This window comes from Somniosus microcephalus, chromosome 13 (genome assembly GCF_052327205.1).
Source record: "Somniosus microcephalus isolate GS21.2 chromosome 13, FLI_Smic_1.0, whole genome shotgun sequence".
Taxonomy (NCBI): Eukaryota; Metazoa; Chordata; class Chondrichthyes; order Squaliformes; family Somniosidae; genus Somniosus; species Somniosus microcephalus.
The window spans coordinates 10,768,297-10,791,905 of record NC_140999.1 but is presented as its reverse complement, the minus strand read 5'-3'; the positions used below and the strand labels follow the sequence as shown (position 1 = coordinate 10,791,905).

The 23,609-nt window shown below is 43.6% G+C and overlaps 1 protein-coding gene across 1 annotated transcript in view; it reads right to left on the bottom strand.

The window, feature by feature from the left end:
* Window positions 1-23,609, bottom strand: part of haus8 (HAUS augmin like complex subunit 8) — a 57,743-nt gene that overhangs the window by 11,462 nt on the left and 22,672 nt on the right. The window contains exons 5-13 of the mRNA XM_086004500.1: window positions 22,055-22,085; window positions 18,650-18,699; window positions 18,120-18,184; window positions 15,077-15,116; window positions 13,182-13,280; window positions 10,688-10,746; window positions 7,500-7,577; window positions 4,414-4,572; window positions 371-512 (exon numbers count right to left, since the gene is read on the bottom strand). Of these exons, the coding sequence (XP_085860626.1) occupies window positions 371-512; window positions 4,414-4,572; window positions 7,500-7,577; window positions 10,688-10,746; window positions 13,182-13,280; window positions 15,077-15,116; window positions 18,120-18,184; window positions 18,650-18,699; window positions 22,055-22,085 (723 nt within the window). The remainder of the gene's footprint in view (window positions 1-370; window positions 513-4,413; window positions 4,573-7,499; window positions 7,578-10,687; window positions 10,747-13,181; window positions 13,281-15,076; window positions 15,117-18,119; window positions 18,185-18,649; window positions 18,700-22,054; window positions 22,086-23,609) is intronic.

The following is a 23,609-nucleotide window of genomic DNA, read 5'->3' as shown; positions in this document are numbered from 1 at the left end:
GCAAGTGGTTATTTTTTACCTGGGAGTCTAGACACAGCGTCAGTAAGCTCCTTGACCATGGAAGACATCACTGCTAAATCTCATCATATTTTCATGACTCATCCATTTTCCAGCAAGGGTCTCTGGATAGCAATTATGAAAGGGAGTTGGTGAGGGGTGGGGGAGAGGTGTGCCAAAACCAATTGTAGTACCTCTATTGCTGCCCCAGCTGAAGTTAGCTATCTCAGCACAAACTGGGGATCAAACCTGGTTGGGGCCTTCTAGTTTGCATTGCGCAGTTACACACCTTGCCGTGATCAACTAGGCTAAATCCAAAATTCTTGCATACCCCACATCAAATGGTCAAATTTATCCAAGGACTTAAACCTACCCAAATTCTCACTCTGGTCTTCTGACATATAAACGTTCTTCATTTGAAGGCTGTGCCTTGTTGTATCAAGAGCCTGACCCAAGGATTTGTACTGAATTTTGAACTGCTGCATAGATGGCACCACAGGTCTTAAAAGTTCTATCTGTAATTAGAAAGATTTGTAATGGTGGATTCAATTCAAAGTGCAAAAGATACGATTACAATAAGCTCAAATCCCGCTGTAATATGAGAGTTGTAAAACTTACAAATACAGAGATTATGAAAATGCAAAAACAGCAAAAATAGAGTAGTTGGTTCCGCCACATTTATGTTCCTTTCTCAACCCATTCTTCCCCTCTTGGTTTTATAACATGGGTGTTCAATGTACAGCCTGCAAAACAGTTTCATCCAGGTCAGGGGTTCAGAGCGTTGCTTCATTCTGATCATTATTGATGGTAGTGCTAAAAGTCACCCCCTGGAATTTCAGTTAGATATAAATAAAAGTGACAGGACCGATGTTTCCATTTCGGTCTAGTAAAACATAAGGGCCCCCAAACCAAACTTTGCAAAGGGCCCCCGGAAGGCAAACATCACCCCCGTTACACTGAAGCTCATGTCCCAACATGTTAATTCCAACTTATATAAACAAAAGTTTCAAAAAATAGGTAAAACCATTTTTTTCTAACTTAGGCATAATGCCTAACGGATTTGCCTGGTAGCAAAGCAACCTAAAGGTTACATTCCAATACCTGTGCATGCATGAATAAAACAAAGCAACTAAAAGTCTACTAAAGTATCATATTATATGTATGCCTCAGAGACATGGACCATGTACAGCAGGCACCTCAAAGCACTGGAGAGGTATCACCAACGCTGCCTCCACAAGATCCTGCAAATCCATTGGCGGAATAGGCACACCAATGTCAGTGTTCTCGCTCAGGCCAACATCCCCAGCATCGAAGCTTTGACCACGCTCAATCAGCTCTGATGGACGGGTCACATTGTCCGCATGCCCGATACGAGACTCCCAAAACAAGCGCTCTACTCGGAGCTCCGACATGGCAAGAGAGCCCCAGGTAGGCAGTGAAAACACTTCAAGGACACCCTCAAAGCCTCCTTGAAAAAGTGCAACATCCTCACCGACACCTGGCCCAAGACCGCACAAAAAGTGGAGGAGAAGCATCCGGGAAGGCGCCGAGCACCTCAAGCACCCCGCCCACCCGCCCCTTCAACCACCGTCTGCCCCACCTGTGACAGAGACTGTAGGTCCCGCATTTGACTCATCAGTCACCTGAGAACTCATTTTTAATGTGGAAGCAAGTCATCCGCAGTTCCGAGGGACTGCCCAAGAAGAAGAATTTACACTCGCAAGTAGCTGTGATTCAGCAATTTAAGTTGTTTCTACTGGCCATGGGCATGAATTGAATAAATTACTGTGTTGGCATCAATGTAAAATAACCATCAGAATAAGAAAACTAAAGTTGCCAAAAGCCATTTAAAAATCTATGGCTATTATGGAAATGTTTGTAAAAATGCAATCTAAATTTAATTGCAATATGGTTTATCTTTATCTATCTACTTCTATTTTAATAACTTTTGCTGAATACAGCCCACGCCAAGTGCCAGGACATCGGTTTTAACATCCCTGTTTTATAACCTTGTTCTCATCCTTCACAACTCTTCCAATGTTAACGCTTTTTAAATTTGACATGTGATTTGCTTTTTTTACTCCACGAGGAGAGGGCTCATAAAACAGCCCATGGCCACGTGCAGCCAATCGCTTCTTCAACCAGCTTCTCCTTGCATCTTGGACAGGGTGGTGGCGGGGGGGGTTTGTACAAGTAATTTCCCCCAAACCCCACCCTTTACAATGAAATGCAAAGATGCTAGAGGAAACACTGAGAAAGTAATATTCAACCCTTATTCTCTAATCACGATCTTCCGGTTTCAAACTTTTTTCACTGCCACCCGACCCCACTCTCACCTTCACACGACAGCCATCAGACAGATTAACAGAGTCAATGGGCTGGATTTTCTCAGCCCCGAGGAGGTGGGACTGCCGGTAAAGTAGCAGAAAGTGGGGGGCGGATGGCAAACCCGCCCCCATCCCGCCTCCGTGCCCTTTTGCCAGGAGGCAGGAAGATGTGCTGCTTCGGGTCACGTCTCCTTGAGGCGGGAAAGGGATTAAATCCTTTTAACTGCCCGTTAACAGGTAGATAACAGGCAGAAAAAAGGATTAGTCCCATTTTACCTTTTCAGGTGAAGGCTTCCCGACCTCGGAGAACCCCGCCGGGTTGGAGAAGTCGAGTAGGAGGTCTGCGGGGGTCAGAGGGACCTGAAAGTAAGATGTAGAGGTGAGTGATAGGTGCAAGTGTGGAGTGGTAAGTATGTGAGGTGAGTGTTAAGTGTTTAAAAAATGTTCACTTACCTTGGTTTCTCCCTACAGCCTTCAACTGCTCTGGATCAGGAGTCCCGACATCTTCCTGGTCGATTTCACAGACTGGCTGTTGGATCCTCCGAAATCTGGCTGTTGGACCCAACAGCCATCTGAAATCTACAAAGTTGAAAGGTTTGATGAGTCCTGAACACAAGGACTCATCAAACTACAGAGAATGTCAGTGTTTGACAGCTTCACAGAGCTGTCAAACGCTGACATTTCTTCTTTCAAGAAGTCTTGACAGACAGCACGTCAACGTCTGACGTGCTGTCAGCGACTTCCCCCTAATTGGCCTGCTGAGCCCGCAGGGTGGTCTTAACAAGGTCAATCAGGGGAAAATCCCGCTGGTTGGCCAGAAGATGATGGAGGCGGGACATAGACCCGACAAGCAGCAGTCCCGCCTCCAACTCGCCTCCATTCACAAAATCCAGCCCCGAGTCTTTAAATGCCAACACGGTCTTGCATCTCGCCAACAGGAAGTACTCACTTGCTCCATTCTCCAACAGGAAGTGGCATTAGAGCCTAGGTAGGAATAGGCAAGCACATTTACATTACTGGACAGCAGGAACATTGCTCCCTTTTGTTGCCTGTAATCGTTAGTATAAATAGCGCTCCACTTTACACAACACCATCATAGACTTTAAAACCTGCCATCGGGTTAAGATCATCCATTCCTTTTAATGTAAACACAGGGAAGTCAGCCCCATGTTTGCATTTAGTAGCAATCGGATCTCTAGATCACAAAGGAGAGCCCATACAACTGAAAAGTTATTGGGGGAATACAATAGCAAAATACTGCGGATGCTGGAAATCTGAAATAACAGAAAATGCTGGAAATACTCAGCAGGCCAGGCAGCATCCGTGGAGAGAGAAACAGAGTTAACGTTTCAGGTCTGGGACCCTTCATCAGAACTGGAAAAAGCTGGAAATGTAACAGATATTAAGCAGGCGCAGAGATGGGGTGGGTTAGGAGGGGAGGAAGGAATTGAAAGAACATACAGGAAACTGTGTGCTATCCGGAGGTGAGCTATCCGGCAAACTGGAGCCACCGGCAAAAATCAGCAGCCATTTTTTATTCTTTTATTTTTTTTTTTGCTTTGTTTGAACAGTCAAGCTGTGCAAGGTCTGTAGCTTCAGCTACAGAGCTTGCATGCCACACCTGAGTGTTTAGAAGCTGTTGCTAAGCAACAGTGTTTGTTGTCAAATACGGAGATAAGAATCTCCGTATCTCTCAACATTAACTCTGGAGAGTACGGCAGTTTCGAGGCAACGGCAGCAGCTCGGTCCCGTGGGTGCCGGATAGCACAAAGTTTCCTGTACTGTGAAAATGTTGCAAATGGGAATGGCAAAATCATACAGCATGAAAAATGGGGGCAGGGATTATTATCTGAAATTGTTGAACTCGATATTGAGTCCGGGAGGCTGTAAAGTGCCTAATTGAAAGATGAGATGCTGTTCCTCGACTGGCCTGCTGAGTATTTCCAGTTATTGGGGGAAGTTGCGGGGGTGGGGAGGGACGACGGGTAAATTTAAAGAAAACAGCAGAGGTCACTGTCACTTAGCGGAAATTATTTACAGGTAAATATGAAAGCACCTTTAAGCTTCATTCCACTTAATGTTAACTCACCTGCTGGTCTATTATTGCACAAAATTGCTTTTCCTTTTCCTGCAGAAGGGGCTCTTGTTTTTGTTGAAATATATTTTTCCGTAAATGCTGATTTTCATCGTCGAGCAGCAGCAAGTGCCGTTCAGCCTTTTCTTGGTATTTTGCCAAATTCTTTCCCCTCTACAAATGGAGAAAAAAATTAACAGTTAGAAATTTTGAACATCTTCATCATGCCTGTGTGCACAACTAGAATAGGTTTTAAACAGGTTTATCAGCATTCCTTTTCAAAAAGAAAGTTAATAATATTCTATAGGAAAATCTCAATTTTCAAAAAAAAAACACATGCACCAATGAAGGGCAGCTGGACAGTTACTGACCCTGACAGAATGAGAGAGATGAACATGAACAGAGATACCAAAGTAACTTTGATGTTAATTCTGATCCTTCATACCATCAGGCTCAGTAACTCAACAACTATGTCTGATTGAGATCAGCACACACAGTTTAAAAAAGATTTCCAAGAGGAGGAACGAACAGAGCGCAGTCGATAAAGACAGCACGTAACCACACAGGCCAGAAGGTCAGAGTCTGTAGTGAATTAACTGATCTCAGGAGGAGTTAGAGTAGAAGTGTTACAAATGGTCTCACTGCCCTTGGGCTATGGAAAGTAAAATCCTGCTCCTAATAGCTAGACAAGGACAGCATCAGGCTTGGCTATGATGCTCTAACAGTTACAAATAGCTGCTCCATGAGTGAGCTAAGCCAGAAGTTGGTAGGAAAAAAAAAAGGGAAGGGTACCATCAAAAACATTCCAGGCCGTTTTTGGAGTGGTCGCCAGCAAACTTTTTAAGGACCACTGGTTAGGCATCACACCACCTGGCAAAATGTGGGGGACACACACTCTACCCATTTCCATCTGAAAATTGTAAGCAGGATTCTACAACCAGCGTAGGACCCTGATCTGCATAGGGAAGCTCTTGGGCAGGAGCACTGGGCACCTATTTACAGGCCCACCTGTAAACTGCATCAGGCGGCCAAGGGCATCCACTGTTTCCCTGCCATTTTCAACTGTCAAGACATATCAAATAGGACTGCCGGCAGTTGAAAATTGCCCCCAGAGTCTTCAAGAGGAGAGGAGAGAGGTGAGAAAGTTACCAAGAAAGGGATACTGATAAACTTTTCTTCTTAAAAGTTAACATTTTCACTCAACGCTCAAGAACTCAAATGCTTCAACCTAACTGCAGTGAAGCTGGGAAAGCTTCCTGTTGTACGTGAGTGGTATGCATCATACCACAACATTCAATTGAGTATTACTGCATGGAAATTAACATTTTATAAATCTTATGGAAAACAATGTTAGCTGGGGGAGGGGGAAGAAATGGAGTTAACTAATATTTTTCCTTTCCTGCACTATTCCCCAGGTGTTGAGCAGGCTCCCTGATTCTAACCCTCTGCCAGTACCACTGCAATTTTCAAAATTACTTTGAATTTTGAGCTCAGGAAGCTGAAAGATGTCAGTTCTGAGGGATGGAACATTTTATATTTCAGGAACCAATCCCAGCACAGACACGGTACATTTAGCTACAAAATAAAGCTTCCTCGACTCTACCTCAATAATGCGCTCAGTCCCAACTGCAGAACAACGCACATATTGTATGCCAATTTTCCATTTTTGACACTATTCACCTGGTGGGATCCTGGTGAGATTAGTAATTTGGCACCAAATTAAGGGCAGTTCTGGTGCAGTGGATTGACCGCCAGCAGGAAGCGGTTGGAGACTGCTCAACTTGTTGCAGCCAGCGGAGTCATTCTGGATTTGAAACCAAGTCTCAGGTGAAAGGCCAGTCTTTAGCCCACTACACTACTCAACCCCAAAACCAGTCTTTATCCAGTCACTAGGGTCTGAAGGACAATTCTCCTCCTTGGGGGAAAGGCCATTTGCAACAATACACGAACAGTTGGAGGAAACTACGGCAGACCACTGACACAGTGCATCAGTGCTCTAAAGCATAAACCCACCCAAAGGTCAATTACCAATTCGTAATCAGTCTAAATTTTCTGCACCAATTCAGATTTCCCCTACTTTTAAACTGAATCAAACTCTTGATTTTGAGACAAAAGGTTCTAAGCAAACTCAAGGGAATGAGAGATAAAGGTGTCATTGGCAGGTAGAGAGAGAAGAAGACTGAAGTAAAACGGAAAACTTTGGAAACACTCAGCATCTGTGAAGAGAGGAAGGTAGGGTTAACATTTCAGATCAATGACGCTAGTCAGAATCGGGAGATGTTACAGACGAATAGCTTACAAAAACGAACAGCCATGAAAATGGGGCAGGGAGAAAAAAAAAAAAAAAAGTAGGCCTGTGATTAGGTGGAGGACAGGAGACGATTAAATGGCAGAAGTGATGGATTTGATACCGGTCAACAGGTTTGATCATGATCTCAAGGTTAGACCCGAGAACATGGACTGCTGCAAGTTCAGAGGGAGATAAACTGGAGTGAATGAGGAGAATGGAGAAACTGACAAGGCCGGTCACACCAGCAGTTTGCAATGAAACGATCAAGAGAGGGCAAGAAGCCAGAGGGAAGGGTCCAGGTGGAACAGGAATTCTGAAGACAGAAGAAAGAGTCCCCTGTGCAGGGGGAAGTCACCTGGCCAAAACAGTGGGTGTGGAGGTGAAGATGGCAGAGAAGAGCTCAGCATCATGTCAAATCATGCCAACTCAATTCAGTGAGTTGGGGGCGCAAGGGAATGAAGCCAAGGATGGATCGTTTGAGGTCCGAAGAAAGTGATGGGGAAGAGGGATCAAAGGGTCCTTGACACATGAAAAGGAAGAAAAAAATTGTTAAAAAAGAGCTGGATGAGGTAAAGGATGAAATGGAGCCAACGATTAGGACAGTTCTAAAGTAAAGCGAGTCAGTTCTGCTGAAGAGAAAGGTCAAGAGCATAAGTGAGAAAGATAGGTTGGCCTTTCAGGTGAGACGTACATTAGAACACTTATCGTTCTTTCTCAGACTAGTATAGCTGTACATTTCTACCACTTTCTGTTGTAAGGGAGTGGGATGTAGCCTAGAAAACTAAATGTTAGTGCAATAATTTCATCTCACCGTAATGGCCATGTAGGAGTACAGCAATGCATTACTATCATGCATCTCAATTGCATATTCTTCAGACAGCGAAGGAGGCTGCACAAAAGAAATGAGATTTTAAAAAAAATGTAATTATAGCTGGATGAGTCAAACTAAAACACTCAAGGATAAAGCACTGGCCAGTTAAAGAAACTTAACCACCATATGCCCTTCAGTCTTTTTAAAACTTCTATACACATTTTTAAACAGCAAACCTTCAAAGACCTACACTGCCATGACAATAAAAGATCTGAATTTATACAGCGCCTTTCTGAAACTCAATGTCCCAAAAAGCGCTTCACACCCACTTAAGTACTTTTTGAAGTGTGGGTTCAAAAATTATGCACTGTTGTAATGTAGGAGAGCTCGGCAGCGAATTTGCACACAGCAAGTTCCCACAAACAACAATGAGATAATGACCAGTTAAAGTGTTTTTAAGTGATGTAGGGATAAATATTGGCCAGGACACCAGAGAGAACTCCCCTGCTCTTCCAATAGTGCCATGAGATCTTTTATGTCCACCAGAGAGGACCGACGGGGTATCGGTTTAACGCCTCATCTGAAAGACTGCAGCTCTGACAGCGCAGCATTGGAGTGTGCTACCACGGAGCCAAGGCTGACACCCAATGAGCTTGCCCCTCAACACATCAATTGAGTAAGGCAATATACAACAGCAATACATACCAAAACAGTCACAGGTTTGACTCTTTTTATCTGATCTTAAGTTTGACCGCAGTTAGGACTCTCCAATTAACTTCAGCGTCCCTATTAAGGTATTAAGGGGTGGGGGAAAGTGAGCCCAAGCTTCCTACTCCCTATTGCTTTCCAGTGACAGGGTTGGACTCAATTGTGATGTACCCAATGTTTGGTTAATGTTCACCATCTGGGCTCACACATGAAGAATGGGTGAGGAACTGGAGAGTGACACGTGCCAGCTTCAAGTAGGAGAGCAAACTGAAACAAAGTGCAAAGCACACCAAAATCAATTTCCACCTGGTCCTGCATTCCCAGACCACTTCAATTAAGCTTAATTGTCAGAGATGACTAGCTGCCAATCACAATTTCATCAAGGTCACTACTGAAAAGCAGGACTTCTGGAAAATTCAAGCCAGTCAGAGACATATTGGATTTTAACAAGAATCCCAATCGTGCATTTCAAGCAAGTTGCTGCTCAACAGCCAAGAGGCCAACTATACTCTGGTACCAATCTCCGACTAGCACATGTACAGCATCATGCAGGGCTAGATTTACTCTGCCAGCCTCACATCACACCCTCACCAGGAGTAATGGAGTTTTCTCCACTGACGATTTATCCAAATGCCAGTTATATTTTAATGATAGGAGTGCATTTCTCCCATCCGCTAATATTCCAAAATGTAAATCTTGTAAGTTTTAAAAGTTCCCAGGCAGTTGTATTTTAGATAAACTAAGGATGCAGTTATATGGCACTGTGTGAACCTTCCTCCTGGGAGGCGGATCCACCCCTATTTAATGCACTTTAGGTGGCTTAGATCCAAATCCATCACTTCAAACCATGCAGAATTGGTCTCTGATAGTCAAGATTATTGAGCGGGTCAGACTAAAAGCCAGACTTTGAAATGAACCCAGCTCTTATTTTGCTGAACATTAACACTATATTCTTTTAATTATCTAAAGCTTTCAAACAACAGGTTAACTGTGTAGAAAATAACAATTCTGAGTACTTGTGGGGTAGCAGTAATAATGTCGGCATTTAGTGTACATCTCACACCTCTGCTGGCAGCTACACAAATGAAAAACCCCTCAGAAGAGGGGTGTGTTCGACAACTGGCTGCAGGAGCCCGCAGTTAAAAGGAGAAGTAGGAGGGACAGAAAGGTGGCTAGGGTTCTTGCTCCTGGTGGATAGAAAGCAACCTTTGGAAGTGCACGTGTACAAATGCCAGGTGAGGCTTCTGTGTAAGGCTCTTCACAGTCACACTTGGATAGCCTGCTGGCATTTGCGGTCAAAGTTCACACATGGATAACAGCCACACAGATGAGCTATCACAGACTGCCCAAGGAACTGTCCCCAAGAGGGGAAACCAACCTACCACCCGATCTTAGGTCTGCTGTCAGGTGAAATGTTATGACAGCAGCAAAGACCCATCTCGTAGAGAAATGGTCAAAGGCTCAACTGCCCCCCTCTTGGGAAAAGAGGAATAAAGTGGGGAAAATGCTTGAAAGCACACCAACAGTTTACAAGTTACAAATACTGGACCACAGCAGCATTGACATTTACTGGAATACAGTACTAAAATTGTTCAGATAGGACCACTGTGGTCTGCATGTTAGAGCCCATGCTTTTTTCATACTACCATTACTAAACCTTTAATTAGACTTTAATAAAGTCTGGCTTTTAATCAACAATGCTGAGCGGGTCAGACTATTATAGACCAGTTCAAGAAGGAGTTGGATATATTTCTTGCGGCTAAAGGGATCAAGAGATCTGGGGAGAAAGCAGGGACAGGGTACTGAATTTGGATGGTCAGCCATGATCTCATTAAATGGCGGAGCAGGCTCGAGGGGCCGAATGTCCTGCTTCTATGGGTTTCTTTTTCCAAGCCCATAATTTATCCCAATTCTGTATCATTGTAGACTTTGAGAAGAGTGAAGATATAAACTAAGATAGGATTATTTGGATAGGATGAGCCTCCGACCAAAAGCATACATGAGATCATCAGTTTCATGCCCAACAAGATGAGTAGGGACAATATAGATTTGGAAAAATAAAGCAATTTAGGACTCGTGCCAGCTCACTGTGTCTGTAGCACTGAGTGCCAGGGTGTTACCTTGGGCACACAAACAGAAATGTAGAATAATCTTACAGCAGCCACTAGAATTCTAGTAAAGCACTTACTGTGAAAAACACAGCGCAATTTTTTTTGCTTTCAAACCTGGGCTAGATTTAGAGAGAATTTTAAGCTGCTTAAGGCAGCAAAGGGGAAGAACTGGCAGTTACAATTTATCACTGAAGTTGGTAGTGCTGGGACCAATGCAGGGCTGAATTACGAGCGCCACTCAAGCAGCAACATTGACGTATATATTGGCGCAAGTACAAATTTTTTCCTACAATGGATTGCTATCAATAGCCTAAATTAGCATAATGGCAACAACACGGTTTCCATTAAATAAGGTGTACAGTTTCTTACCAAAGCAGATTCTAGAATGGAGCTCATCGATTCTGGCATTTCTATTGCAGAATATTCAGCTGAAATCAGAAATGGAGCAATAATTTTGACGATCTTTTTCTGCATCAGCAGCAACTCAAAAGGCAATTTTCAAAAAGGCATTTTATTTAAACCTCAATAAAAGCAACGCTGCAACAGCTCACCAACATCCTTGCATGTTGGCACCACCATCGTGTCCACTTTATACACGTCGCTGTTCTCACTGAAACTTACACACGTTTGTTGCAGCAATGGATCAGCTGCGTAAACCACCGAGTGGCTGGGCAATACAAGCCGGGAATATTTCAGTTGTCCAGCAGAGCACTTAAGTGGCCATTCTTCATGGACAAACCTAGACAGTGACCGTTGGCAGTGTATTCAAGATGGGGGCAAGTGATGCATTACAGCAATTCCATCCTCACTTCCAGCAGGAGTCACTGAATTGTGACCAGGAGCAAGAACCTGGCCCATTTTCTCCTCCTAAAAAGCAAGGGTCGCTGAAGCAAATTGTGGCACCCTAACCGCCATCTTGACTGATGCAGCACACACATCGCTGGTCGATGCTGCAACCCTGCTCATCTGCATGGCTCAGCCATTCACTACCTTAGCCAGCTGAGCTATCACAGGACATCAGGCTTTGCTACAGCCAATATACAATTTATCCAGCTTACTGCATGCACACACAGCAAGAAATGCTGATGCATAGAAACATAGAAGATAGGAGCAGGAGTAGGCCATTCGGCCCCTCGAGCCTGCTCTGCCATTCAATGTGATCATCCAAATTCAGTACCCTGTCCCTGCCTTTTCCCCATATCCCTTTAGCCTCAAGAAATATATCCAACTCTTTCTTGAATATATTTAATGAACTAGCCTCCACCGCCCTCTGTGGCAGAGAATTCCACAGGTTCACCACTCTCTGGGTGAAGAAATTCCTCCTCATCTCAGTCCTAAATGGCTTACCCCTTATCCTTAGACTATGACCCCTGGTTCTGGACTCCCCGGCCATCAGAAACATCCTTCCTGCATCTAGTCTGTCCAGACCTGACAGAATTTTATAGGTTTCGATGAGATCCCCTCTCAATCTTCTAAACTCCAGTGAGTATAAGCCCAATCGACACAATCTCTCCTCATACGTCATTCCTGCCATCCCAGGTATCAGCCTGGTGAATCTTCGCTGCACTCCCTCCATGGCAAGAACGTCCTTCCTCAGGTAAGGTGACCAAAACTGCACACAATACTCAAGGTGCGGTCTCACCAAGGCCCTGTACAACTGTAGCAAGACATCCTTGTTCCTGTACTCGAACCCTCTTGCTACGAAGGCCAACATACCATTTGCCTTCTTAACCGCCTGCTGCACCTGCATGCTTACCTTCAGCGACTGGTGCACAAGGACCCCCAGGTCTCTTTGCACTTCCCCTTCTCCCAATCTATTGCCATTCAAATAATAATCTGCCTTCCTGTTTTTGCCACCAAAGTGGATAACCTCACATTTATCCACATTATAGTGCATTTGCCATGTTTCTGCCCAATCACCCAACCTGTCCAAATCGTACTGGAGTTTCCCGACATCCTCCTCGCAGCTTACCCTCCCGCCCAGCTTTGTGTCGTCTGCAAATTTGGAGATATTACATCCAATTCACTCGTCCAGATCATTAATATATATTGTGAACAGCTGGGGTCCTAGGACCGATCCTTGCGGTACATAGGATAGGAGCAAGCCTTTACCCAGCACATGTTGGGTGCCAGTGAATAAAGACATCTAAAATACCATACTAGGAACCCTCTTGCTTTCCTGTAATAATTAGGATATTTGACATTGATGTGAATAAAACAGACAAGTTGGAGTTAGTGTCTCGATTTTCAAACAGTTCAAAGCCAAACCTTACTCAACTGGAGGTAATTCAGAGACGATTCACTAAGTTAATTCCAGAGATGAGGGGTTTGACTTATGAGGAAAGGTTGAGTAGGCTGGGCCTGTACTCATTGGAATTTAGACGAATGAGAGGTGATCTTATCGAAACATAAGATATGGAGGGGGCTCGACAGGGTAGATGCAGAAAGGATGTCTAGAACTTGGGGGCACAGTCTCAGAATAAAGAGTCGCCCTTTTAGAACTGAGATGAGGGAGAACTTCTTCTCTCAGAGGGTCGTAAATCTGTGGAATTCTCTGCCCCAGAGAGCCGTGGAGGCTGGGTCATTAAATACATTCAAGGTGGAGAGAGACAGATTTTTGCAAGATAAGGGAGTGAAGGGTTATGGGAAGTGGCTTTGAGCCCTAGATCAGCCATGATCTTATTGAATGGCGGAGCAGGCTCGAGGGGCCAAGTGGCCTATTCCTGCTCCTATTTCTTATGTTAAAAGGTGCTTTTATAGCGAGTTTATTTTTGTTAATTCCGATCAAGAAATATGTATAGAGGGAAAGGGATGTAACCTGGAAAATAAAGAATCTCAGTGTGTACAGAAGGGGAAAACTTACGTTTCATGGCTGACAAATCCCAGTTTAGAGATGGCATAAACTTGCTTTCTTCAAGCCCTGTAGAGTTCATGGTAGAACATTTTTTCCCTGCATTTAGTCCTGTTGATATGAATAAGAACACAACATCCCATCACTCAATGTTATTAGGCACAGCACCTCATCTGGAGCCCCAATAGTTTAATATAATTGTAGGTGGTGACACATTTTCACACAAAATCAATAGAAGGTTCAATTGCTGCACAGGTGAATACAGCACAGTATACTTAGAGCAGAACTGGTGTGTCCAACCAGGTACACTGGACAAAACTGGTTTTCCCCAAGTCAAATACACAAAAAGAAATAAAGCATTTTTTTTTTTTTTTTTTAAATGAGCGACATTTTTTTCCAGTAATTTTTGCCATTCCACTATCCTCCAATTAAAAACCTTGAGTTTCCAATTTTTTTTAATTTTTAAAAGAGTAATTCTTTTTTAAATTATGCAGCATTTGGGATGGGGTTGTCAATGCCAATAACTAACCTCAGTTGAACTGGATAAAATCAGACCACCACAGGAGGCTTGTATGGTGTCTCACCCACAGATACTGTACTTACTAGGATCTCTGAAAATTCCCACTGGTGCTCACAGTCAGTAGGCAGAGGAAATAGGAACCCCTTCAGTATGCCAGGTCCACAGCACATGAATCGACTTATTGGTTTAATTTAGACAAAGAATTGTGGGACCACCACCACCCACCAGCCCCCACAACAACTGATGCCTGATGGAGGCATAGTAGAGATTTAGTGGGGGATGGGCAAGCTTAGTTTGATCAAATCTAACGTTATAGATCATAATGGTATTTAAAAAAACAACTACAACACAAAGAGATGAGAATAGAAACAACAATTTAAAATACCACAATGTGAACCCTGCATTAATAGAGTAATATATATATTAACTTAGAGATGAGTCAGGCAGGCAAAAAAAAAAATACTCCACTGAAATTAGGGATAAGCTAAACTTACCAAGAAAACCTCAGTGGAGTTAAATGAACAGACAGATTCATGTTTCCAAGCAGACACGATGGGCCGAATGGCCTCCTTCTGTGCCATAAGTTTCTATGATTCTACGACATAAGCCTAACTGCCACAGCCGCCCCATGACAGTCAATTAAGACAGCAAGTAGCTGAGCCATACCGATCTGGAGGTCGATGCTAAGTTAGCAGATCTCAGTTGTGGCAGTGGCAAGGGTGCTTATGATTTTTTTTGAAAATTGATGGCTAGGAAGAGCTGGGTGGGGGGGGGGGGGGTGGTGGGGGTGGAGAGAAAGAGTTGGCGGGGTACGGGAAGAGAAAGAAAAAGCAGCTAGGGTTTCTGCTCCTGATCACTAACCCATTGGAAGTGCCCGTGTGTGGCATTTGAGTGAGGGTAGGATTATTCTCAGTGATGCCAAACAATCAGATCGTCTGTCACTTGAGCGGGATACAGGAAGGGCTCCAGCATCCATGGAACCAAACCCCCAGCAAGAAGTCAATGCGTTCAGGAGGAAGGTAGAAAATTGTCAGGAGTTTATTTTTTTAAATCTAACCACAAAAAGCTGCCCTCTAACAGAAGCCAGGATGGTAACCAACAATGGCTACTTTAAACAGAATGAAACCTCTACACAGGATAAAAGACTTTAGCCAACAATTTCATTTTTAAATTAAACATCTCAGCATCCTTTCCTTTTGAAAACTAAAAGCAACAATGAGACAAATCAGGATGGACACATCATAATTGAAAAATTGATGAATATCATTTTATTAATAGCTGAGGGAGTCAAACGGGAAAATGTAGTTCCAAGTATTATCATTGACCTTGAAGGTCTTTTTGCTGGGAGATTGTCTGAATTATTGATCCATTGGTTACAGCCACTTACTTCTTAGCCCAGTTACAGGTCCTGAACTTTTCTCCTGACCCTATTAAAATTAAAGAGAGTTTGGATTAGAGGAGCAGCTACAGGAAACACGCAGCCGTTATACAGTATCCATCTTACATAGAAACATAGAAGATAGGAGCAGGAGTAGGCCATTCGGCCCCTCGAGCCTGCTCCGCCATTCAATGCGATCATGGCTGATCATCCAAATTCAGTACCCTGTCCCTGCCTTCTCCCCATACCCCTTGATCCCTTTAGCCTTAAGAAATATATCTAACTTCTTCTTGAATATATTTAATGAATTGGCCTCAACTGTCTTCTGTGGTAGAGGATTCCACAGGTTCACCACTCTCTGGGTGAAGAAATTCCTCCTCATCTGTCCTAAATGGCTTACCCCTTATCCTTAGACTGTGACCCCTGGTTCTGGACTCCCTCGCCATCAGGAACATCCTTCCTGCATCCAGTCTGTCTAGTCCTGTTAGAATTTTATAAGTTTCAATGAGATCCCCTCATTCTTCTAAACTCTAGCGAGTATAAGCCCAATCGACCCAATCTCTCTTCATACGTCATTCCTGCCATCCCAGGTATCAGTCTGGTGAATCTTTGCTGCACTCTCTCCATGGCAAGAACATCCTTCCTCAGATAAGGCAACCAAAACTGCACACAATACTCAAGGTGTGATCTCACCAAGGCCCTGTACAACTGCAGCAAGACATCCTTGCTCCTGTACGCAAACCCTCTCGCTACGAAGGCCAACATCTCACCAGCATATTCTATCGATATATTGGTAAATGTGGGACTAAATTTTAACCTTCCTTCTGCTGCTACTTTTCTCTCTGTGCCAGATATTTGGACTCATTATTGGGGTACAGTGCCACATGTATCAGTTACCCTGCAGCAACTTGTCACAGCGACCATTCTTCATGGGTTAATCCAGGTTTTCAATTGCTGAAGGGTCAATAACCAGAGGGCACAGATTTAAAGGTGATTGGCAAAAGAACCAGAGGTGGCAAAAGAACCAGAGGCAACATGAGGAAAACTTTTACCCAACGAGTGGTTAGGATTTGGAACGCACTGCCCGGTATAGTGGTGGAAACAGATTCAATAGCAGCCTTCAAAAGGAAATTGGATAAATACTTGAAGGAGAACAAAATTGCAGGGATATGGGGAAGAGCAGGGGAGTGGAACTAACTGGATTGCTCTTCGAAAGAGCTGGCGCAGACTCGATGGGCCGAATGGCCTCCTTCTGTGCTGTACTATTCTTTGATTCTACGATATCTACGCATATGCACTTTTCAGCAGGGGTCACTGGATTATGATTAGAACCCAAGAGGTGTAGAGGAGCAAAGACTGCTTATATTTCCTCTTCTGCAAGTCTGAGGCACTCAGGCCAATTGCAGCGCCCCAGCAGTCATCCCAGCTGAGTTCAGCTAGCGCAGCAAAGACCAGGTATCGAATTTTAGACCGAGTCCTCATCTGTACAGTTCAGTTAATCACCGCTGTATCTAGTCACATTTAGTAGTAGCCCATGTGTCAAGTTCTTGCTTTACTAATCCGACAAGTTTACAATGTCAAGGTGCACTCATACTACATCGCCGGATCTCACCGAACTGCTCCCGAATTCACTTCTGGCACCCGATCTCAGCTCGGATGATTTCTTTGGCGGGGATGTGGTGACATTATGACCTCAAAGCATCACCAAAAAGAGCTTCAAGATACTGAAGGAGCTTTACTTCAGTACAGTATCATTCAGGTGACAACACACTATTGCTCAGAAGCAGAACAACTTTTATACACCTTCAAATGGGCAAACTTCATAGCAGATTTGAACCACTGAACTTGGGATTAGAACTGCCTAATGGTGGCTTAAAAAAGCACATCTCCTAGTCAAATAAATGCCCACACAAAAAAGAAACACTGATCCTGCACAGTGTAGGCTAAGATGCACAAAATACTCCTTCTCCAGCAGACCCTCAAAGGATGGGAACCTGGTATCCAAGTACAAAGGTGAATAAGGTTCTTCCACCTAAATTTCTTAAGCTCTCCATACGAATGATCAGTCTCCCTTTTGGGAATCTATTGTTGACAGCTATGGAGATGGACAGCTATGGAGATGGATGCAACATCGCTGGGGGGGATGGAAAGGGTGAAGAAAGGTACCTTTTTGCCATGCCTCACTAAAATCAATTAAGAAATACCTACTAAGTATTCTTAGACTCAGCATTATTGACAATACTGGAATCGGACCCAAACCAGACTTTGCATCCACAGAACAGGAAAGGCGGATATTAACAAGCTCCCCCATGTGGAAGTACAGTTTCTCACTTAGACACAATGGCTTCCTGGGCATAGAATAAAAACTTAAATGGCCGATAGCATGATTCACTAACCAGTCTCTAGGGAATAAGACAATTTGGGAATGCTACATACGTACTCCTTATCTGTAATAAGCTTACAAAGAACCTCATTCACCAAACAAATAGCCAAGGACATGATAAGGTAAACATCGGCCCACAGGCCCAGTTGATACAGTGAGAGAACAGAAGGTACAGAGGGATCCCATAATAAAGGATGTTAATCTTATCCCAAGGTATTTCTGTTCGTTATTCTAACGCAGCCCGGAATACGTTGTTCCAATAATTCACAAGGTCTGTGCCTTTGTAATCAAGTATGATTCAATACTATGTCATGTGGCATAGAAAGCCTGTTTTGTTTCTGTACTGTATAAATATGTTACAACTTCTGTATTACTTTGAAGAGGTCTGATGTAGCCCTTGACTACACAACTCTTCCCTTGCAAGCAAATAAAGCCTGTCTTTAACGATACTTTGTGTTTAAAGAGTCTTACTCGGGAGTAGAGACTTCGACACCCACCCCCTCCAAAAAAAGTTTGTTACGAACCCATTGCTCACCTCGGAATGAATATCTAGATTTAGTCGAAGCGAGTTAATCTGGTTAGCAATATAAATGCAGATGTATGTTTTACAGACGTGTGTTTTACATACCCATGTTAGAACCAATTAGAAAGGAAAATTTCACCTCTTACCCTACTGACCACTTTCTTTTTCATGTTTGCAGCTTCTCGAAATCGAGACTGTACCTCTCGGGCCCCTACAAGGAAATGATAGCGTGGGAAACTATTCCAAAAATTCAAATTCACTGCAGCAATATATTTTTTATTAAAACCAGGTAGACAATTATTAACATCTTTTTAAAAAATACAAGCTTCACAACAGATGTGGGTCATGTAAAAATAATGTATAGCTGGGAAGGATGCAACATGATTGAGTAGCACTGCTGAAAGTTTCAAGACCAAATCTCAAGCCCCTCGGTTTTTCCTCTTCCCATGAAAAGGCAGCTAACTTCACCCAAACAATCTGCATAATTTCAACGCAATGTCACGTAAACAATTGCAGGGTTTAACCTACAGAACGCAGCCCTTGATAAACTCACCAATCTGCTTCTTCTGGCTACAAGAACCAAAACTCAGCAACATGGAAAGGTCTGTTTAAGTTATTAATGGATATTTTACAACATTTTTATAGATGGTCCAAGATGCTCTGTCTAAGAACTTACCTACAGGTTTATCTTTTGTCTTCCCGGTATACTCCTCCATTGAGGATGCTCTGGAAAAAATAAAGTTAAGCCATCAAAGCCTAAACTGATGACCCCATGAAAAAGGAGAAATCTTTCAAGATAAAAAATAAAGGTAGCACTTAAATAAAGATTAAAAAGTCTAGAAATGCACAGTGCTGTCACTACAATTTCAGTAAAGTGTCATGGTACGTGCATGAAATCATACTATGACGACCAGAGCTGTGATAAACACCCAGCAACAGAATTACAGATTTTGTCCTTCCAAACTTGGGTTGTTTTTTTTTTTCCCCCCATTCACAGGATGTGGGCATCGCTGGCAAGGCCAGCATTTATTGCCCATCCTGAATTGCCCTCGAGAAGGTGGTGGTGAGCTGCCTTCTTGAACCGCTGCAGTCTGTGTGGTGAAGGTGCTCCCACAGTGCTGTTAGGGAGGGAGTTCCAGGATTGTGACCCAGCGACGATGAAGGAACAGCGATATATTTCCAAGTCAGGATGGTGTGCGACTTGGAGGTGGTGGTGTTCCCATGCGCCTGCTGCCCTTGTCCTTCTAGGTGGTAGAGGTCACGGGTTCGGGTCTAGAGACTATTTTGAGCTACATAGCACTGGGTGAAGAGGGCAATATACTGGTGCTTACCGGTTTGTCACTGGTAGTGGCAGTCCTTGCGCAGATACATTTAGAGTAACACAACAAAAAGAATTGGTGTAACATTGGCTCAAGTACAAATTTGTCCTGTGGCATATTGATATCAGTATTTAGATGCATTCAATTATACCACCATGACAGCAGATCAATCAACATCTGAAAGAGGCACCTTAAACATTAACCTTTCATCAAATCTCTTCTTTGGCTCGGTGTCAATTTTTGTCTGATTATGCTTCTGTGATGTGCCTGGGGATGTTTTACTACGTTAAAGGCACTATATAACAAGTTGTTTTTGTTGACAAAATACAACTGGGGCTTCAGCCGATACACAGCTCCCCCTTTACCATATGCTTCAATGAAGAATAAAATATACACCTTGTACACGAAGCAAGCTAGGACCTTTGTACTCGGCATTTTCCATTGTTGAAATCCAACCCAGACATACTAAAGACAAATATCCTAGCTCAAAAGAATAAGCATGGGGCGGAGTAGTGCAATGGGTTCAACACTGTCCTTTCATATGCAGGGCCTGAGCTCACATCCAGCCCAAATGGAATAAAAGTCTCCTGTCTGTTGGCTCCAAGGGCCCTGCCTGAAATGCATTAGAGCCGTCTCAATCTAATTTGGAATAGACTCAAAGTAGAGTTTGGCACTAACTGGGAAAGAGTGGCCACAGCAAGGCTGGAATGAAAAATAGAAAAATGCTAGACAGCTACAGTAGGGTTGCTCTTCCAAACTGGGAACTGAAGCACATTGTTGGGGCAGAGAAGAGGGAGCTCTACTCTGCATTTAACTGTGCTGTACTTTGCTTCAGTGAACAATGTGAGCACTAAGATCCCTCAGTTTGAGTAACAATAAAAAGAGAGAAATAGTAGTGGGGGAGCAAAGGGATTTAGGTGTCCACGCGTACAAATCACTCAATGCTACTGCAAGGGTACAAAAAGCAAAAACGGCGAATGGAATGATGGCCTTCATCTCAAAGGGGTTGGAATACTACAATGAGGAAATTATGCTTCAGTTGTACAGAGCCTTGGTCAGACCCCATCTGAAGAATTGTGTTTAGTTTTGGATACCGCACTTCAAGAAAGATACAGCAGCTTGGACGGAGCACAATGCACGGTCACCAGATTGATACTGGGGCTTAAAGGGTTAAATTGAAGACAGGTTACATATATTTGATTTGTATTCCCTGGAGTTTAGATAGTTAAGGGGTGATCTAATCGAGGAGTTTAAATGATAAAGGGATTCAATAGGATACATAGAGATTATTTCCTCTGATGGGAGACCCCACAACAAGGGACATAATCTTAAAATTAGAGCTGGAACAGGTAGGAGCAAAATTAAGAAGCATCCCCCCCCCCAAATCACACAAAGGGTAGTGGAAATCTGGAACTCCAGTAAGGGTAAAAAGGGGTCGAGAGAAAAGGTGGGTAAATGGGAGTCGAGATACAGATCAGGCATAATCCAATAGAATGACAGAACAGGCTGATTGGCCTACTCCTGTTGCTAAGTTTCGATCAATGCTGGAAATCTGAAATAAAAATCAACTCCGAGGCATCGCATCTCTTCTTTCTCAAGAAAAGCCAACGTGGTACATCTTGGTATAATATGCTCCCTTTACCTCTGGGATATGGAGTCAGCTGTGGATGGGCTAGGATATTGTTTCTTTTTTTAAAAATGGTAATGGTACTAATTAGCTCAGCCAGTCACAAATTAGTTTGCAGGGAACAGAAAGCCTACAGGCAAAAACTGTTCATTTTTTATTGCCGGAGGAGTGGGTTGGGGGTGGGGGTTGTTGGAGAAAGGGAAGGAATTAGATTCTTGACTGGTCACAAGGTTAGCCATTGTCGAAAATAGACATGACTTCCTGATACATTGTCGAGGGGGGGGGGGGGGGTGGGGGGGGAGGGAAGAAGTAAGCTGTACCAAAATATCCAAGCATTGCTACATGCTATTTAAGAGTATTTGGTGCTAGTGCTGGATACAAAAAATGGAAAGTTCCATCCCCCCAGTAACGATCAACTCTCTGTTTGATAAGGGCAAAATTTAGCACCGTTTGAAAGACTGATTTATGAAATTGTTTTCCTTAACTTACAGAAGCCTCATAAAATATGCCAGTAAGTCTGTCATCTTAGCTGTGGATTCAGAGAACTGCAGGAACAGCAGAACACAAAGCCAAGTGCAAATTCAAAAATTAGTTTGCGCAGAGGAGTCTACTGCTGATTAAACCACTTACAGACAATGTGACCAAAAAAAATCAAAAGCCTCAAATTTCTGAGCTTCATTTCCATTCGTCAAAATAATGGAAGCTGAGAAGTACCGGTGTTTTCCGCACCAGCACGCTGCCCCGGTGTGTTCCGCACCAGCACGCTGCCTCGGTGATGCTTAAAGACCCAATTGGTAAAGTACCCATCATTTATGAGGAGAGGGCTAAATTTTGGTAGCAGTATTTTCTTAACATACCCCTCTTTTCCAAACATTCTTAAAATGCATCTCTCCTCTTGTATCTGAAAATTACTTTGCGCCCTCTTGCATTACATTTCAAACCGTTTGTGTAGATGCCAATCGAGTCAGCTCACAAGGAAACCTGCCCATTACGCCCCCAATTTCAACTATATGAAGTTGATGCAGCTGGCTTCACAAAGCAAAGGCGTCATCATGCAACCACTGACTCAACATCCAATTTAGCAACAAGCAGGTAGCACCGACAAAGAAGCCAGACTAGGAATTTCAATACTTACAAGCCTGATCCTTCGTTTTCTTCTTTATATACTGCAAATAAGATAGGAATACATTAATATATACTGCACTCCTCCTGTTGTTAAAAAGGGAAAACAGCAGGTTACAAATACACCAAAGACCGCATCAGTATCTTCACTAAAATCTGACATACTGACCAGACTAGTGAAACAGTCACACATGCAATTTTTACATTCAGCTGCTTTAAACACAAATCACACCTGTGTTTCAGATCATGAAAACCTGCCTCAAGCTGCAACCTATAAAATAGGTCCGGCACTATCTGAAGAGATCAACAAGATTCAGATGGGAAGTTCTGTATAAAAGAAAAAAAAAAGTTTGAACGGCTTTGGAGTGTTGAATTCCTGCCATGCCAGATTAGGTCATGGCATCTGCTGAAGTCATGTAGTCTTTCCTTCTACCAACCACATCCTCCCCCCCACAATGCCTTCTGGTAGCTTTAAAAATATATATTTCTCCTCAGAATGTGGTCAACATGGCCAAGACCACATTTATTGCCCACCCCTACCAACTTCAGAAGATGGCGGTGGTGCTTCTTGTTGATAGTCGCAAAGAAAATCTGTGTGTGGCTGGCTCGGCCAGTTCAGAGAGCATCAAAAGGCCCATGGTGGGGTACTGGAGACATGTGCAAGTCTGACCAAGTAGGGTGGCGACAGGCAATGTTCTCACTATTTTTTTTTTTGGGGTGCGCGGTCCCTTTAACGGGCCTATTCAAAATCTTGCACGTGCTAAAACTCCCATTGAAAAGCCGATGAGCGGCCTGTGCGGGACCTCCAGACACAGTTGTGCAGCTTAGCGGGAACGTTGGCGACAGGTTCCCTTCCCTGAAGGACGTTAGTGAACCACTTTACAACAATCCGACACCTTTCATGGTAACCTTTTTTCTAATACTCGCCCACAAAATCACCAAATTTATTTAATTCAATTTCACAACTTCCCATGATGGGATTTGAACTCAACTGCAGGACTGCTAGTCATAGAGTCATAGAGTAATACAGCACGGATAGAGGCCCTTCGGCCCATCGTGTCCGCGCCGGCCATCACGCCCTGTCTAATCTAATCCCATATTCCAGCATTTGGTCCGTAGCCTTGTATGCTATGGCATTTCAAGTGCTCATCCAAATGCGTCTTGAATGTTGTGAGGGTTCCAGCCTCCACAACCCTTCCGGGCAGTGAGTTCCAGACTCCAACCACCCTCTGGGTGAAAAAGTTCTCTCTCAAATCCCCTCTAAACCTCCCGCCCTTTACCTTGAATCTGTGCCCCCTAGTTATTGACCCTTCTACTAAGGGAAAAAGCTCCTTAGTATCCATCCTATCTATGCCCCTCATAATTTTGTACACCTCAATCATGTCCCCCCTCAGCCTCCTCTGCTCCAAGGAAAACAAACCCAATCTGCCCAGTCTCTCTTCATAGCTGAAGCGTTCCAGCCTTGGTAGCATCCTGGTGAATCTCCTCTCCAAAGCTATCACATCCTTCCTGTAGTGTGGCGACCAGAACTGCACATAGTATTCCAGCTGTGGCCTAACCAGTGTTTT